This window comes from Erinaceus europaeus, chromosome X, assembly GCF_950295315.1.
Source record: "Erinaceus europaeus chromosome X, mEriEur2.1, whole genome shotgun sequence".
NCBI classification, from domain to species: Eukaryota; Metazoa; Chordata; class Mammalia; order Eulipotyphla; family Erinaceidae; genus Erinaceus; species Erinaceus europaeus.
In genome coordinates, this window is record NC_080185.1 from 61,949,989 (window position 1) to 61,965,923 (window position 15,935).

At 40.6% G+C, this 15,935-nt stretch overlaps 1 protein-coding gene across 23 annotated transcripts in view; it reads right to left on the reverse strand.

The window, feature by feature from the left end:
• The window catches only part of ARMCX5 (armadillo repeat containing X-linked 5), a 162,619-nt gene that overhangs the window by 45,013 nt on the left and 101,671 nt on the right, over nt 1-15,935 (reverse strand). For 4 of the 23 annotated variants that reach the window (XM_060183325.1, XM_060183326.1, XM_060183328.1 and 1 more), the window contains 2 exons: nt 615-691; nt 118-304 (listed from right to left, as the gene is read on the reverse strand). The exons of 2 other annotated variants lie outside the window; for them this stretch is intronic. In XM_060183325.1, the coding sequence (XP_060039308.1) occupies nt 118-304; nt 615-691 (264 nt within the window). Of the gene's footprint in view, nt 1-117; nt 305-614; nt 692-1,039; nt 1,117-11,472; nt 11,523-15,935 lie in introns of those variants that run through there. 17 more of the 23 variants (XM_060183329.1, XM_060183343.1, XM_060183345.1 and 14 more) reach the window with 13 other exon arrangements.

The window sequence follows — 15,935 nt, forward strand, 5'->3', positions numbered from 1 at the left end:
TATAGAGGATACCAGTGTATCAGTCTCAGTCCCTACCACAGATCTATCAGAGTTTTGTATATTCACACTCAGATCTTTTGGTGATACAGGCAATAAAGCTGGAAATAAGAGTTAGAGTCAATTGCCAATGCAACAATTAATCAGTTTCCTTCCCAAGCCCAGCCTCAGCCAAAAATACAACAGAGTGCAGAAGAAGCACAACAAATCTTGGAGAGGACGAATGGTTCCTGGGTGGGTGCAGACCTGTTGAGGGTGGTAGTCAGCAGCAATTCTAACACCACCAGAACAGCGACTGGAAATCGATCTAGGGAAATAGAATGACATGGGGCATTCAGTCTCTTCCAATTGTTCACTTCACACAGGGACTCACACAGAGAGACCCTGAATCCTTCATGAAATAACTGGCTAGTAGAAGAGCTCTTTCTCTTTCTTTCTCTCTCACCCTCAGTTTGCCCAAAACCTAGATTCCCAGAGCTACTACACTTCTTTTCCTACTACAAAACAGGTGCAAAAAGGGGATAAAAACATGTTGCTGGTGAAGGGTTGTGGAGTCCCCAGACTACTTCCTAATCACATTTAGACCTGTGTCTACCCCATCATACTCTCATACCAACCTGAACTGATGTGGAGCAATATCCCCTCTTTTCTTTGATCCAGTGGTATTAATCCCTACAGCAGACAGCAGGTCCTCCTATGGACAAGCAAGCACATAAGAACGAAGTCTGACAACTAGATAGACAAACAGTCACCCAACCCCTCATGCAAATACACCTCTTACCATTAATGAGTCTATTTTGTGTAATGTCTCTTGTCTCCTGGACCCTGACCTCTGCTTGCCTCTTTAGTCATAGCCCAATCCTCACCTACCTCAATTGTGCTGATATCTCCTACTAGGGAACTGACAGGGCATACTGAGGCAATATAAGTAAATCTAACAGAGTCAGAAAGATGAAGGAAGCCCTGTATCCACTTGGTTCAAAGATAAATGCTAAACTCTAACTTTTCAGCTCTCCCTTGATTTGTGCTTCTTCACACTGACCTCTTCACACTCCAGAGATTTGTGCCAGTCTCTTCTTCCTTTCTTTCCTTGAAGAAGTGACCAGCCTTAAAGCAGGCCTATTGATAAACAGAGGAAAGAGTTAAACAGTCAGAAAATAATCACAGCAACTGAGTGCTTGGTGGACAGATCAAAATTAAGAATAAGAGATCATATAGCCTGTCTTGCAACATCAAGAAGACAAGAAGAACATTCTCATTATATATATGGCTCTGTTTCAGCATTGCTGGCACAATTTCTTGATTTTTTAATTCAGCCTAGTACTCCTTTCTGCAGTTCTCAAGACTCACCACTAGGTGTATCACATCATTTTGCCTGGCGCAGCATAAATTGGGGGAAGGGCACACATGTTCTAGAAAACAGGTTGTGCAGTGATTTTTGTAATTATGAATCCCTCATCAGCCACCTCCATAGCCAGTCTTTTCCTGCACTAAACACTGGGTGGAGATGAAGGAAGAAGATGAGGGACTTGGCTGGAATTGGCAGCAAGGGCAAATTTAGGAGTTCTTCCAACACACCTGACCTGCTCCTGTCAGGGACTCAAGTCTCCAGACAGGTGGCAAGTAGTCACCCAAACCGACCCCACCATCCTCACACACCTCCATAAATGCAGACCATATTCTTGCTCCTCCTGTTCCTAAAGCTTCTCTTTTACAGAAGCACTCTGCAACCTGTCAGAATGCACCAGATCTCCCGCGTATAACAGGAAACTTGGGCAGCAACAAGCTGCCTGTAGGAAAGGACAGCACCCAGGGTTCAGGGTCCCACTGGCATAATGCCCCCGCCCCCAGATTTGTTCAAGAACCCTGGACCCCAGGTAGTGGTGAACCCCCATCCTGACTCCTGCCCACTGCGCCATTTCCCCTGATGCTGCAGTAGCTGCCCACAGTGTCCCCCCCACACACACACACAGCGCCCCTTCCCGGCACAGCTGACGGGGGCAAGGGGTGCCTAGACAGTTGTCTGGGGAGCAGAGGGCGCCCCTGCCCAACCCCTTAGCCAGGGCGGCCAGCGCCTGGGTCGCCTCCCTGTGGCCAGGGCACCCGCGCCCTAACTGCGCACCCACCTGGCTGAGACCCTGGCTGCCAGACGCTAGCCAGCTCCTCGCCAGCAGAACTCGGCCCCCCACCCCCAGGATGCCCCCTCCCAGGCTAGCGACAGCGGGGGAGCCCCCTGTGCGCGCCCAAGGCTCCCCACTTGCCTTGCCAGACCCAAGCCCGCTGGTCGGCCTGCCACCCCCAGTTGGGCAGCTGCTCCAGTTCCAGAGGCGCCTTCGCTGTCAAGCGAGCTAGCAAGCCAGCAAGCGCTGAGGGTTGTAGGAGGCAATGTCCCGCCTCCCGCGCCTCTGCACCAAACTGGCCAGGGGCTGCGCAGGCTGCGGCACCGAGGCTCCACCGGCAGGAGTGGCGCGAGGGCGGAGGGATATGGTGCGAGAGGGCTCAGCGCCCCCCTCCCACACCCGCCTTAGCTCCGACGCGCCTAGCAAAGGGGGGCCGCGGGAAGGGGGAGGAGTCCCAGTGCAGGGGCAGCCTGGAGCTCAGCTGCTGCCTCTCTGCATCTCCCTCCTTTGCCACTGCACCACAGCCCCTCTTAGAGACCACCCCCCAGGAGTTCCCCCCTCAAGATGAGGTGCCTGAGAGCAGTGGGCGCTGGGGGCCTTGGCTTAGAGGGGGCGTGGGAGGGGATTGAGATGAGGGGCCTGCTCAGGAGGGAGCAGCGGATGGATATGTATCCCTGTCATCTGTCATGATGCGCCACATGACACATACAAGCAAGACCTACATTGGTACATTGGTCCAGGTCTGCAAGCCTGCACCTCCTGTGCTAGCCCACCATGCTTTCCTGTTCATGCTCAAGGACCAGGGATCTCAGGACACCAGGATCCATCTCTCCCTGATGCTCATGATCAAGGGTCTCAGGACACCAGACTGGGAGGGGACAGAGGGCTTAAGGCCAGACTGCTCTGTAGGTGCTCTTCTGAACACCCCCCAGTTCTGTGACTGCATCATTGAGTTTACAAAGGGCAGCAAGTTTCCTCTACAGGCCTCACCACTAAAGGAAGGCGCGCCTAGGCTACTCACCTCATGGCACAACTCACTTGGCTGCCAAGAGTCATGCTTTTCACCAGGTTACAATGAATACAAGTTGTCTTTCTTAAGGTCAGTTTTACTCCCTAGAAAGATCAGTTTTGTGTTTAACTTAAACTATGTTCTCTAGTAATCTGCCAAGAGTCATGTTTCCTGCTACACTGGTTTCTTTTCCTCATAAAAATGATAGCACACTTTCCCATGTGGAGACAATCATACTTGCCCATCAAATAGGGCCTTATCCTGCCAGGCCAATCATGGGCTCTTCACAATTGAATTTCCATGTCCAGGTAACGTGGGTGCTACTTCTTTATTTTGTTCTATGAAACTCTCTGATAGGTATGTCTAAACTCTCATGATGTTTGACAGTGTGGAAAGGTGACAAAGGTTAAAATTGGTTGACATCATAGCCACCTGCTCACAGACCCCTGCAAGCGTCAACCCGGCTTTGACCTAGCACGTTATGATTGGGCCCTCCTCAATCACTATCGAACAGGCCATGGCCGGTGCGCCGCTATGTTCCATCGCTGGGGAGCCAGAGACGACCCGAATTGCCCCTGCGGCTACAGACAATGACCCACATAGTCAACGACTGCCACCTCTCCAGATTCAAAGGAGGTCTCGAAACTTTACATCAGGCTCAACCTGACGCTGTTGACTGGCTACGGAAGAAGGGCAAACGCTAGAAGAAGAATAGCCACCTGCCACACACACCTGTCTGCTTTCCCCAGCATTGTTGTGTAAGGCCTTATCATGTACCTTTGTCCCCAAAACATAAATTGGGGGGCTGTGGTTCTGAAATCCTCTGGTCCCTTCATCTCTAGCTCCTTACTCTAGTTTTATGTCCCTCCATTCTGAGGTCCATGGGGAAAACACAGCAAATGTGGCAAAGAACAACTCTGATGAGTACAATGACCTACTGACTATACTGTCCACTTAAACCTCAGTTTAATGGTACCCTTATGAATGATGGTCTCCCAAAGATGCTCAGGTCCTACTGTCCATAACAGATACTTTTGTGATTTACATTGAAAAGGTTAAGTAAAACCAGATAGAATGGAGACTGCTGGTTATCTGAACTAAGATTATACTAGATTATCCTGGCCCATGTAGTCACAAGGGTACTTTAAGTGTGGAATTGGCAAGCAAAAGAGTGTCATAAAGAATAGCATGACAAACAACTGACAGATCACTGTGGGTTTTGAAGACAGAAGAAAATTAGGTGTCCGTGAATGCAGGCAGTTCCCAGAAGCTGGGAAAGGCTGGCACAGATTCTCTCTAGAATCCTTGAGTAATGAAACCCTGTCACCATCTTTATTTTAGAATAAGGTCTACATTTTATCATTCTCAATATCCAGGACAGTAAGATAATACTTTTTTTTTTGTAAATATGGCTACAAAATGATAGTGGTTGGTTACAGAAGCAGTAGCTACTAAGTATACTAAGCATCCTGGTAGATTCCATTCCTTTTGTTTCTCTTTATCTGGGTTTTAGCTGCTGGGAAGTTCAATTTTTTGTGGCTAATGTCTTCCTCTAACCACCTTTTCCTATAATCCACTTGTTTCCAAGGGAAGAATATTTAAATTGTAGTTGATGGGTATCTAGGATAAAAATCCCTATTTGATGAAAATAAATGATTTTTTTCTATTATGAAAATACAGCCTTATCCTGTGGGTTTTCATACCATGTTTTTGTTACATTTTATTGTTAGCTGCTTGTGGCAACTTTACAGTATTTAGCTAGAAGGAAAAATAATGAAGATACCAGTATCTGTAGATACTTGACGTCAATTCTCAGAGGTAGGCCACTTTTACTGTGAATTGTAATTGTATTTAGCTGAATTGTAGTTGTTTTGTCTTTTTTCCACAGCATGCTGTCTTGGGTAAATACCAAGCTTAAAGAAAATAGCCTGAGCTCGGTTGAGTTCTTTAAGTGAGTATGTATATCTGCACCTCCAGTGAACTGTTCCTTTTTTGTTGTATAGTCACAGGTGACTTTTGTTCATTCAGCAAGTATATATGGCATACTTATTTTGCCCTGAGTATGGGTATACAGTATGAACAAAACAAAGAAATCTATTTATACAGCTAGCAGGTGGCACAATGTGCAGAATTCCAGATTTGCATGCATGTAGTCTTAAGTTCAATTCTCCACACTGCATATACCAGAGTGATGTTCTGATTCTCCCCTATCCTCTCTCTCTCTCTCTCTCTCTCTCTCTCTCTCTCTCTCTCTCTCTCTCATGTTTCAGTCATTTGACACATTTTAAAGTGGAGTGTTTTCTTATTGTTATGTCTTAACAGCTCTGTTAATTTTGGATACCAATTTTCTATCAGATATTTGTTTTGCAAAGCTCTCAATCTCTGTTTTATTCTATTCATTCAACAAATATTTTGCAAAGCAGATTTTTCTTCAATTAGTATGAATTATTCAGTGGTTCAGTTCATGAATCACACTTTTGCTGTTGTATAAAAAGTCACTGTTAAAGGAAAAGTCAACCTAGACATTTTATGATGTTATATTTCAGGAGTTCTACATCTTATATTGCATCTTACATTCAGATATATGATCTATTTTGAGTTAATATTTCTGAAAGATTTAATGTTTTCACATTCATGTTTCCTATGTAAATGTCAAGTTATTCCAGTACCATTTGTTAAAAGCAAATGTTTTTCTGATAAGTTACCTTTGCTCCTTTGACAATGAATAGTTTACTATTTTTGACTGGGTCTATCTATCTCTGTCCTCCCTTCCATTGCACTCATCTATTTGTCTATTAGTCTGCTGTTACAACACTTACTGTATTAGTGTAATTCTGTGGCAAGTATTGGAGTTGACAAATCCAATAGTTAAAATCTTTTCATCTTTATATTCTTCTTCAATGATGTATCCATTATTTCTGGTTTTTGCCTTTCCATATCAAATTTAATATTTTCTTAAAATCTACAAAATAGTATGCAGAGATAGTGATGGGGTCTGCACTGAATCTATAGATTAAGTTGGCAGTTACTGCAATATTGAAAACACTGTGTCTATCCATCACATGGAATATCCACTTATTTATTAAATGTTCTCTGAATTGCTTCATCAATGTTTTGAAGTTCTTATGGGCCCTGGATATTTTTGTTAGACTTAAACTTAAACATAACTGAGCAATGTTTGATGTTTGAGTAGTGAGTTAGGCTGTATATACACTGTTTCATGGAGGTAAGTTTCTTTTTAAAAAATATTTATTTTTTCCATTTTTTTGTCCTTGTTGTTTTATTGTTGTGGTTATTGTTGTCATTGTTGGATAGGACAGAGAGAAATGGAGAGAGGAGACAAAGACAGAGAGGGGAAGAGAAACATAGACACCTGCAGACCTGCTTCACCACTTGTGAAGTGTCTCCCCTGCAGGTGGGAAGCCGGGAGGCTTGAACTGGGATCTTTATTCCAGTCCTTGCACTTTGCACCACATGCGCTTAACCCACTGCGCTACTGCCCCAATCCCGGAGCTAAGTTTCAGATGTCCTTCGGTGTCCTTTCTTTTTTTTTAATATTTATTTTATTTATTCCCTTTTGTTGCCCTTGTTGTTTTATTGTTGTAGTTATTATTGTTGTTGCCGTTGTTGGATAGGACAGAGAGAAATGGAGAGAGAAGGGGAAGAAGAGAGGAGGAGAGAAAGATAGACACCTGCAGACCTGCTTCACCGCCTGTGAAGTGACTCCCCTGCAGGTGGGGATCCGGGGTTCGAACTGGGATCCTTATGCCGGTCCTTGTGCTTTACGCCACCTGCACTTAACCCACTGCGCTACAGCCCGACTCCCTCGGTGTCCTTTCTTATCTCCCATATTAACTTCAGATTCCCTATAGACTTTGTATTTAAAAAATAATAATAATAAATGTGCTACAGATGGTATATTAACAAGGATACCATCTCTAGTCTTATCATAAACTTTGAAAAAGGATGATCAAGGGGCCTAGAAGTCGCATACCAGGTTGACCGCCCAAGTTACAAATGAACAAGGATCAAGCCCCTAGTCCCCACCTACAAGGGGAGAATTCACAAGTGAAGTAGTGCTGCAGATATCTCTCTTTCTCTCTTCTTATCTACCCCTCCTCTGATGTGACACAGTCCTTGAATAGGACCCTGGAGCTTGATTAGCATATGGCTGAGGCTGACCATGAGAACACACTTAGTATAAGACTGACTCATGTAAATCAAGTTATTTAACTTCCAGGCAGCATGAAGCCAACCACCATTTTTTTCCCCTTAGCTCTTTCTCTTCCTGTACTCTCCATGCCGGTTTGGCTCTCCCAGGGCCTGCCATGGCCACTCCTCCCAGGACGTGTACACATGTAGTTGAAGTCTGCTAATTAAGTTATGGACTCATGTGCCTGGCCTAGTCTTACCCTGCTGAAAATTGCCTATCTTTCTATACCTAAAATATACTGTTCCGTGCTGCTATACATGTAATAAACCTTGATTGTTTTAAACCAGTGCCCAGAAGTGCCTATATGAAGTTTTTTTCCTTTCACTACTATAAATGGCACCCCAACATGATGCAATTTTACCCAATCTTTTTTTTTTAACCCTATGCAGTTTAACTATTTTATTTCCCATGTGTTGAGTTACTATGCATGGTCTACTTTGATTTTGCCCACTGCAGTTCCCAAATATCTTGCAGTTTGTTACCCACCCTTTTTGTCTTCAAAGTTTAACTTTAATCTACCACAAACATTTATTATTTTTTTTACCTCTACCCTTTTCGCTGCCCATTTTTTTTCCACTTGACTTTAAACTTACAGGTCTAGATTCCATAAGCTGATTAGGGACTCAATTGGCCTATGCTAATTCCTGGTAAGTGACATATGTTTAATTTTAAGCTTTCTTCTACTTTCACCCTTTTCTGAAACTGTCACTACTGGTATATTACATTCTCTTTTATTTAAATTTATTTATTGGGGATTAATCTTCTACATTCAATAGCAAACACAAAAGTTTGTACACGCATAACATTTCTCAGTTTTCCACATAACAATAGAACCCCCACTAGGTCCTCTGTCATTCTTTTTGGACCAATACTCTCCCCCCAATCCACCCCAGGGTCTTTTACTTTGGTACAATATACCAACTCCAGTTCAGGTTCTACTTGTGTTTTCTCTTCTTGTTTTTCAACTTCTGCTGAGAGTGACATCATCCCATATTGGTCCTTCTGTTTCTGACTTATTTCACTTAACATGATTTCTTCAAGCTCCATCCAAGATGGGCTGAAAACGGTGAAGTCACCATTTTTAATAGATGAGTAGTATTCCATTGTGTATATAGACCACAACAATCTGTTGTTGGACACTTGGGTTGCTTCCAGGTTTTGGCTATTACAAATTGTGCTGCTAAGAATATATGTGTACACAAATCTTTTTGGAAGGGTGTGTTGGGTTCCTTAGGATATATCCCCAGGAGAAGAATTGCAGGATCATAGGGTAGGCTCATTTCTAGCCTTACGAGAGTTCTCCAGAATGCTCTCCACAGGTGTTGGATCAATTTAAATTCCCACCAGCAGTGCAAGAGGGCTCCTTCGATCCCACAACCTCTCTTCTGATGTATGCCATATAAAGATCTTCTCCCATTCTGTGAGGGGTCTCTTTGTTTGGGTATTTGTTTCTTTTACTGTACAGAAGCTTTTTAATTTGATGTAGTCCCATACATTCTAAGGAAGACAGTTTTCACCTCAGACAATTGAAAGAGCCTTTAAAGATGTGTAAAATTCAGTGTTCCAGATGAGAATTACATAAGTTGTTACATGTAATCAAGGCTGTTTCCAGACATCTTCTCCAACATGGAACTTTATCAGTTGAGATATAGAAAGAAATTGCCAATGATTTATATAGAAATATTGGTGTGGGAACCAGAAAAGACCTAGAATTGCCAAAACTATCTTGAGAAGAAAGAACAGAACTGGAGGCATCACACTCCCAGATCTCAAATTTTATTATAGGGCCATTGTCATCAAAACTCCTTGGTGGGAGTCGGGCTGTAGCGCAGCGGGTTAAGCGCAGGTGGCGTAAAGCACAAGGACAGGCATAAGGATCCCGGTTTGAACCCTGGCTCCCCACCTGCAGGGGAGTCGCTTCACTGGCGGTGAAGCAGGTCTGCAGGTGTCTATCTTTCTCTTCCCCTCCTCTCTCCATTTCTCTCTGTCCTATCCAACAACGACAACAACAATAATAACTACAACAATAAAACAAGGGCAACAAAAGGGAATAAATAAATAAAATAAATATTAAAAAAAAACTCCTTGGTACTGGAACAACAATGAATAGACACACTGACCAGTGGAATAGAACTGAGAACACAGAAATAAGCCCCCACACATATGGACATCTATTCTTCGACAAAGGTGTCCAAACTATTAAATGGGGAAAGGAGAGTCTCTTCAACAAATGGTGTTGGAAAAAAATGTGGTTGAAACCTGCAGAGGAATGAAACTGAACCATTATATTTCACCGGACACAAAATTAAATTCCAAGTGGATCAAGAATGTTTGACCAGAAACTATCAAATACTTAGAGAAAAATATTGGCAGAATTCTTTTACATCTAAATTTTAAAGGCATCTTCAATTATATGGATCCAATTACTAAGAATACTAAATAAAAAATAAACCAATGGGACTACAATGAATTAAAAAAGCATTTGCACAGCAAAATAAACCACCATCCAAAGAAAGAGAACTCTCATAGACTGGGAGAAGATCTTTACATGGCATACATCAGAAGAGAGGCTAATAAACAAAATATATAAAGAGCTCACCAAACTCAGCAACAAGAAAACAAATGACCCCATCCAAAAATGGAGAGAGGATATGAACAGAATATTCTCCATAGCAGAGGTTCAAAAGGCCATCAGACATATGAAAAAAATGCTCCAATTCATTGGTTGTCAAAGAAATGCAAATAAAGACAACAGTGAAATACTACTTCACTCCTGTGAAAATGTCATACATCAGAAAAGGCAGCAGTAGCAACAAATATTGTAGAGGCTGCAGGGACAAGGAAACCTTCCTGCATTGCTGGTGGAAATGTAAATTGGTCCAACCCCTGTGGAGAACAATCTGGAGAACTCTAAAAGGCTAGAAATGGACCTACCCTATGACCCTGCAGTTCCTCTCCTGGGGCTATATCCTAAGGAACCAAACATAACCATCCAAAAAGATTTGTATATACCTATGTTCATAGCAGCACAATTTGTAATAGCCAAAACCTGGAAGCAACCCAGGTATCCAACAACAGATGAGTGGATGAGTAAGTTGTGGTATATTTACGTAGTGGAATACTATTCAGCTATTAAAAATGGTGAATTCACCTTTTCACCCCATCTTGTATGGAGTTTGAAGGAATCATATTAAGTGAGGTAAGTCAGATACAGAAAGAAGAATATGGGATTATCTCACTCATAGGCAGATGTTGAAAAACAAGGTCATAATGGAAAATATGAAGCAGAAATTGGACTAGAGTTGGTTTATTGCACCAAAGTAAAAGACCGTATTTGGGGAGGATAGGGTTCAGGTCCTGGGACATGATGGCAGAGGAGGACTTAGTGGGGGTTGAATTGTTATGTGAAAAACTGGAAATGTTGTCCATGTACAAACCATTAATCCTCCAATAAAGAAATTTAAAAATATATTGGTGTGGTCACAGCAAAACAGCTTTGGGGGGCCGGATGGTGGCTAAACTGATTGAGCACACATGTTGCAAAACAACTTCAAACCTACAATCTCTACCTATCTTCTCTGAAGCAATGGCAGGTTTCTTTACAAAACTATTCCTGAAATCCTCCTTCTCCTTCTCCTTCTGTTTCTGAATCCACTCTTCCTTCCTCCTCCACCTCACAGACACAACCCGTTCCTGGAACCCAAATGTTCTCACATTTTCTACTGAGTAAAAACAGGCTGGTTTGTATCTGTCTTGCAAAATTGTCCTTGTCTGGCTATCCACGGCTTTAGCAAGAAATGGGGCAAAAATGGCCTGGCACCATTTATAATTCATGGAAACCCTTTCTCTAGCTCCGCCTCCTCTCCTTTTCCACATCTTCCTATAACCTTAGACTCCTTTCCACAGCCACCTCTTTCCACTGTCCTAGTCTTAACCCTGCTGATAATTTCCTATCTTACTGTACCTAAAATATGCCCTTCCATACTGCTATACCACCATGTAGTAAACCTTGATTGCTTTAAGGCAGCACCCAGTAGCACCCCTGTGAAATATATATATTTTAAATTACAATACACCTCTTTCAATTTCTCTCTCTTATATCAAATAAAGGAGAAAATGGGAAAAAAACTGACCACAAGTATCAGTGAATTCAACATCCAGGCACCAAACCACAGCAATAACCCTGGTGGCAATAAAAAAGTCTTTTTAATAAGTAAAAAGAAAGGACTATCCAAATAATAGTAATATATTCAAAATTGTATTCCAGTGAATATTAGTTGAGCAGAATTTTAATAAGTTTTATATTTAAATATGTGTACTAGTTAGGGGCTAGGCACTGATACACCTGGCCAAGTGCACATGCTACCATGGGCAAGGACCCAGGTTCAAGCCCCTGGTCCCCACCTCGGAGTGGAAGGAGCTTCAAGAGGTCATGTAGGAAAAGAGACTCTTCTACACACTGGTGGGAATGCAAACTGGTACAGCCCCTTTGGAAAACATTATGGAGAGTTCTTAAATAAGTAAAAAAAAAAAAAAAAAGAAATTATATGACCCCAAAATACTACTCTTAGGCATTTTACTCAAGGACACACAAATACTTATCTGAAGGGACATGTGTACCCTTATATCCATAGCTGCATAATTCACAATAGACAAAGAGTGGAAGCAGATTAAATGCCCATCAACAAATTACTGATTTCAGAAATTATGGCATATATATTGCATGAACTATTACTTTGAAATCAAAATGATAATACTGTGTCTTTTGGGACAAATGGATGGAAATGGAGGTGATTATCCTTAGTGAAATAAGTAAAGAGATGGAAGACAACTACCAAATGTTTTCACTCATATGTGGAATATAGAAAAATTATATGTATGAACTTGTAAAAAAATTTAAAAATCAAGCCAATTTTAAGGCCTGTGAAAACTATAGTTTTGGGGAGGTGGGAGGATGGGGCTACAAAACTTTGGTGGTGGGTGTGGTGTAATCTTACAGTCTGGTAAACTGGGACCAGACAATGGCACACTTGGTAAAGCACACACATTACAATCTGTAAACTACTATAATCACAAATTTAGAGAGTGAAAAAATAGATTGTCCTCAGAAATTAGGAAAATATTTCTACTTCAATACATTTAGCAAGTTACATCACCATAATTGTGTTTACAAGCAGTGGAGAAGTGCAACCCTGTATCTGACATATCACTGAATACAACAAATTCATCCCCTTTTCTGTGAACTGAAGTATTATTAGTTTTCAACTGAGTTATTCACTCCAATGATCTAAATTATTTTGATTTTTAATTATATTTTATTTATTATTGGATAGAGATAATGGAAAATCAATAGGGAAGGGAGAGATAGGGAGAGGGATGAGAGACACCTGCAGCACTGCTCATGAAGCTTTCCCCCTGCAAGTAAGACAGGGGCTTAAACTGGGGTCCTTGCACATTGTAATAAGTGTGTTCTATCAGGTGCACCATGATCTGATCTAGAAAGGTAGACAAAGAGAGGGTGAAAGTGACTACAGCACCTAATTTTCCTGCAGTATGGTGAGGGTCAGGCTCTAACACTGTTATACACATAGCAGTGCACTGTCCAAGTAAGCTATTTTGAGGTTCCAATTTGTACTATTTCTTTGTAAATTTATTCCAAGAATTTTATCCTTTTTGATGCTGTTGTTGTTTTAAATTTTTCATCATTAGGGGGGTCAGGTGGTCACTCACCTCATTGAGCTCATATGTTACAGTATACAAGGACCCAAGTTCAAGCCTCCAGTCTCCACCTGAAGGGGGGAGCTTTGCAAGTGTTGAAACAGTGCTGCAGATGTCTCTCTGCCTCTCTTCCTCTCTATCTACTTATTCCCTCTGAATTTCTGACAGTCTCTATCCAATAAACAAATAAAGATAATCAAAAAAAATTTTTAAATCCCCATCACTGGTTTGCTATCTTACATAGTGGATTTTTATATATTGATATTTTATCATGCAACTATATGCATATATTTATTAGCTTTAACAATTCTATAGGTTGATTCCATAGGATTTTCTTTATGTAAGATTAATTCATCTGAAAATTTTTATGGTACTATGATTTATGTTAACATCATAAGTTAACTTTACTAATCCTTTTAATGTACCCATTGACTTCTATCTATCTAGAATGGCATTTTCTCTCACTTATGAGTCAAACAGAATCTCCAGTACATTTTCTATATGCTGTTGTGTTTCAATACTTGCACATGAGTCTTTGGATCAACTAGAGCTTACTTTGATGGGATAAATGTTATGTTATATTGTTTCAAAATATATCATCACTTGACCAAGTGCCATTAATTTATTGTGGCAAAACAGATGGCACAGTATTAATCAGTTTAGCCATTTTTGTGATACTAGTGTCTCATACATGCATAATCACTGCTACCTGATGACATTTATTTATTTATTTATTTATTTGTTTGTTTTAATTCAGACAGTGATCCCACAACACTACTCCACCATCCATGGAGCTATCCCCATTGTGTAGTAGTCCTATGTAATGTCAGGACTCAAATGCAGGGTCTTTTGTATGGTAAAGCATGTGCTCTACAGAGTGACAATTCCACGATCTCTCCTTTTAACCACTTGTCAGTACATACAACTGACCCTTGAACAACATGTGTTTAAACTGTGCAGGTCCATTTCTATATGAATTTGTTAGCAAACAGATTATGTAAGCTAATGGCAATACAGTACTACAAATATATTTTCTTCCTTGTGATTTTTTAAACAATTTTTAATGACTTGTTTATGTACTTTATGAGTGAGAAAAATCAACTATAGTAGGAGCTCCCACATATGAACTTTAGGGATTCAACCTAGGTCCTAATACATGCAAATCCTGCAAGGGGAAAGCTTCACAAGCAGGAGAGTAGTGCTGCAGGTCTCTGTCTCAGTCTCTCTCTCTTTCTCTCCCAACCCCACCTTCCATTTCTCTGTGTGTCTCGCAGAAAATAAGGCAAATAAAAATGACTACCGGGAGTCAGGCGGTAGTGCAGCGGGTTAAGCGCACATGACGCAAAGAGCAACAACCAGTTTAAGGATCTCGGTTCAAGCCCCCGGCTCCCCACCTGCAGGGGAGTTGCTTCACAAGTGATGAAGCAGGTCTGCAGGTGTCTTTCTCTCCCCCTCTCTGTCTTCCCCTCCTCTCTACATTTCTCTCTGTCCTGTACAATAACGACAACAATAATAACTACAACAATGATGAAAAACAAGGGCAACAAATGGGAAAATAAATAAATATATAAATTTTTTTAAAAAATGACTACCAGGAGTGGTAGACTAGTCCTGCAGACCAAGCCCTAGTGATAACCCTGGTGGTAAAAATAAATAAATAAATAAATAAATAAGAAGTTACACCTAGATTTCAGCTTACATAGTTAGAATGGTTGGTGTCTTAACCCCTGTGTTGTTAAGGGGTCAACTGTAATTATATGCACTCAATACTGTACAGTTCTCACTATTATTTATACTCAAGAATTTTTATCATTCTTTATACATACATTGTAATAATAACTCTAATTTTTCCCTTATCCCCAAATCCTTGGTAAGCAGTATTTTACTTTAGTTCTTCACAAATCTCGCTATTTTTAAGGTACCTCATGTAAGCAGATTCATAATATATGCTTTATTTCTCTACCTTTATCCAAGAGTAAAAAATGAAAATAAAATTTAAAAAATAATGTGGGATATATACACATTTCAGTCCTTTTTATGGCTAAGTAAACCCATTGTATTTACATAAAACATATTTTTTACCATTTTATCTCCTGATGCACAGATTGGTTCTACTTTTTAGTTGTTGTAAATAATGGTGTTAGAATACTGGTACACACATTTGTTCAAATTCCTGTTTTCAATTATTTTGGGCACATAGTTATGGGTGGAATTGCTGGACCATATGATAACCATGTCTAAAAAAATAGCTATTGTGAGAACTACCAAACTACTTTCCAATTTATATATCTTTTAAATTTCCCTCTTCCCCAACAGTTCTGGCTAGAATTTGTAATATGATGTTGAATAAAAGTAGTTTTGATCAGGGAAAACATTTTTCTTTCATCAGTGAGTATGATGTTAGCTCTGGAATTTTCCTAAATAACAATTATTATGTTGATAGTTTTCTCTGTCGCTAGTTTTCCGCAAGTCTTTATACTACAAAGGGGTATTGGATTTGGTCAAATGTTTTTCCTGTGCCAATTAAGATAACTGTATGGTTTTCTTCTTTTATTTATATATATTTTAATTCATTTTTTTACCATGGCACTGCTCAACTCTGACTTATGGTAGTGTGAGATAATTATACCTGGAACCACAGATACCTAGGCATTAAAGTTTGCTTGTTTTCTTTTGTTTGTTTGTTTTAGAATGACCATTATGCTATCTTCCTGGACCACTCCTTTTTTTGTTTCTATTAATGTAAATATTACATTGATTGACTATCACATATTTATCCACTCCCTTAATTCCTGGGATAAGTCTCATTTAGTTATGTTGAATAATACTTTTAATATGCTGTTGGACTCTATTTGTTAATATGTTACAGATATCTATA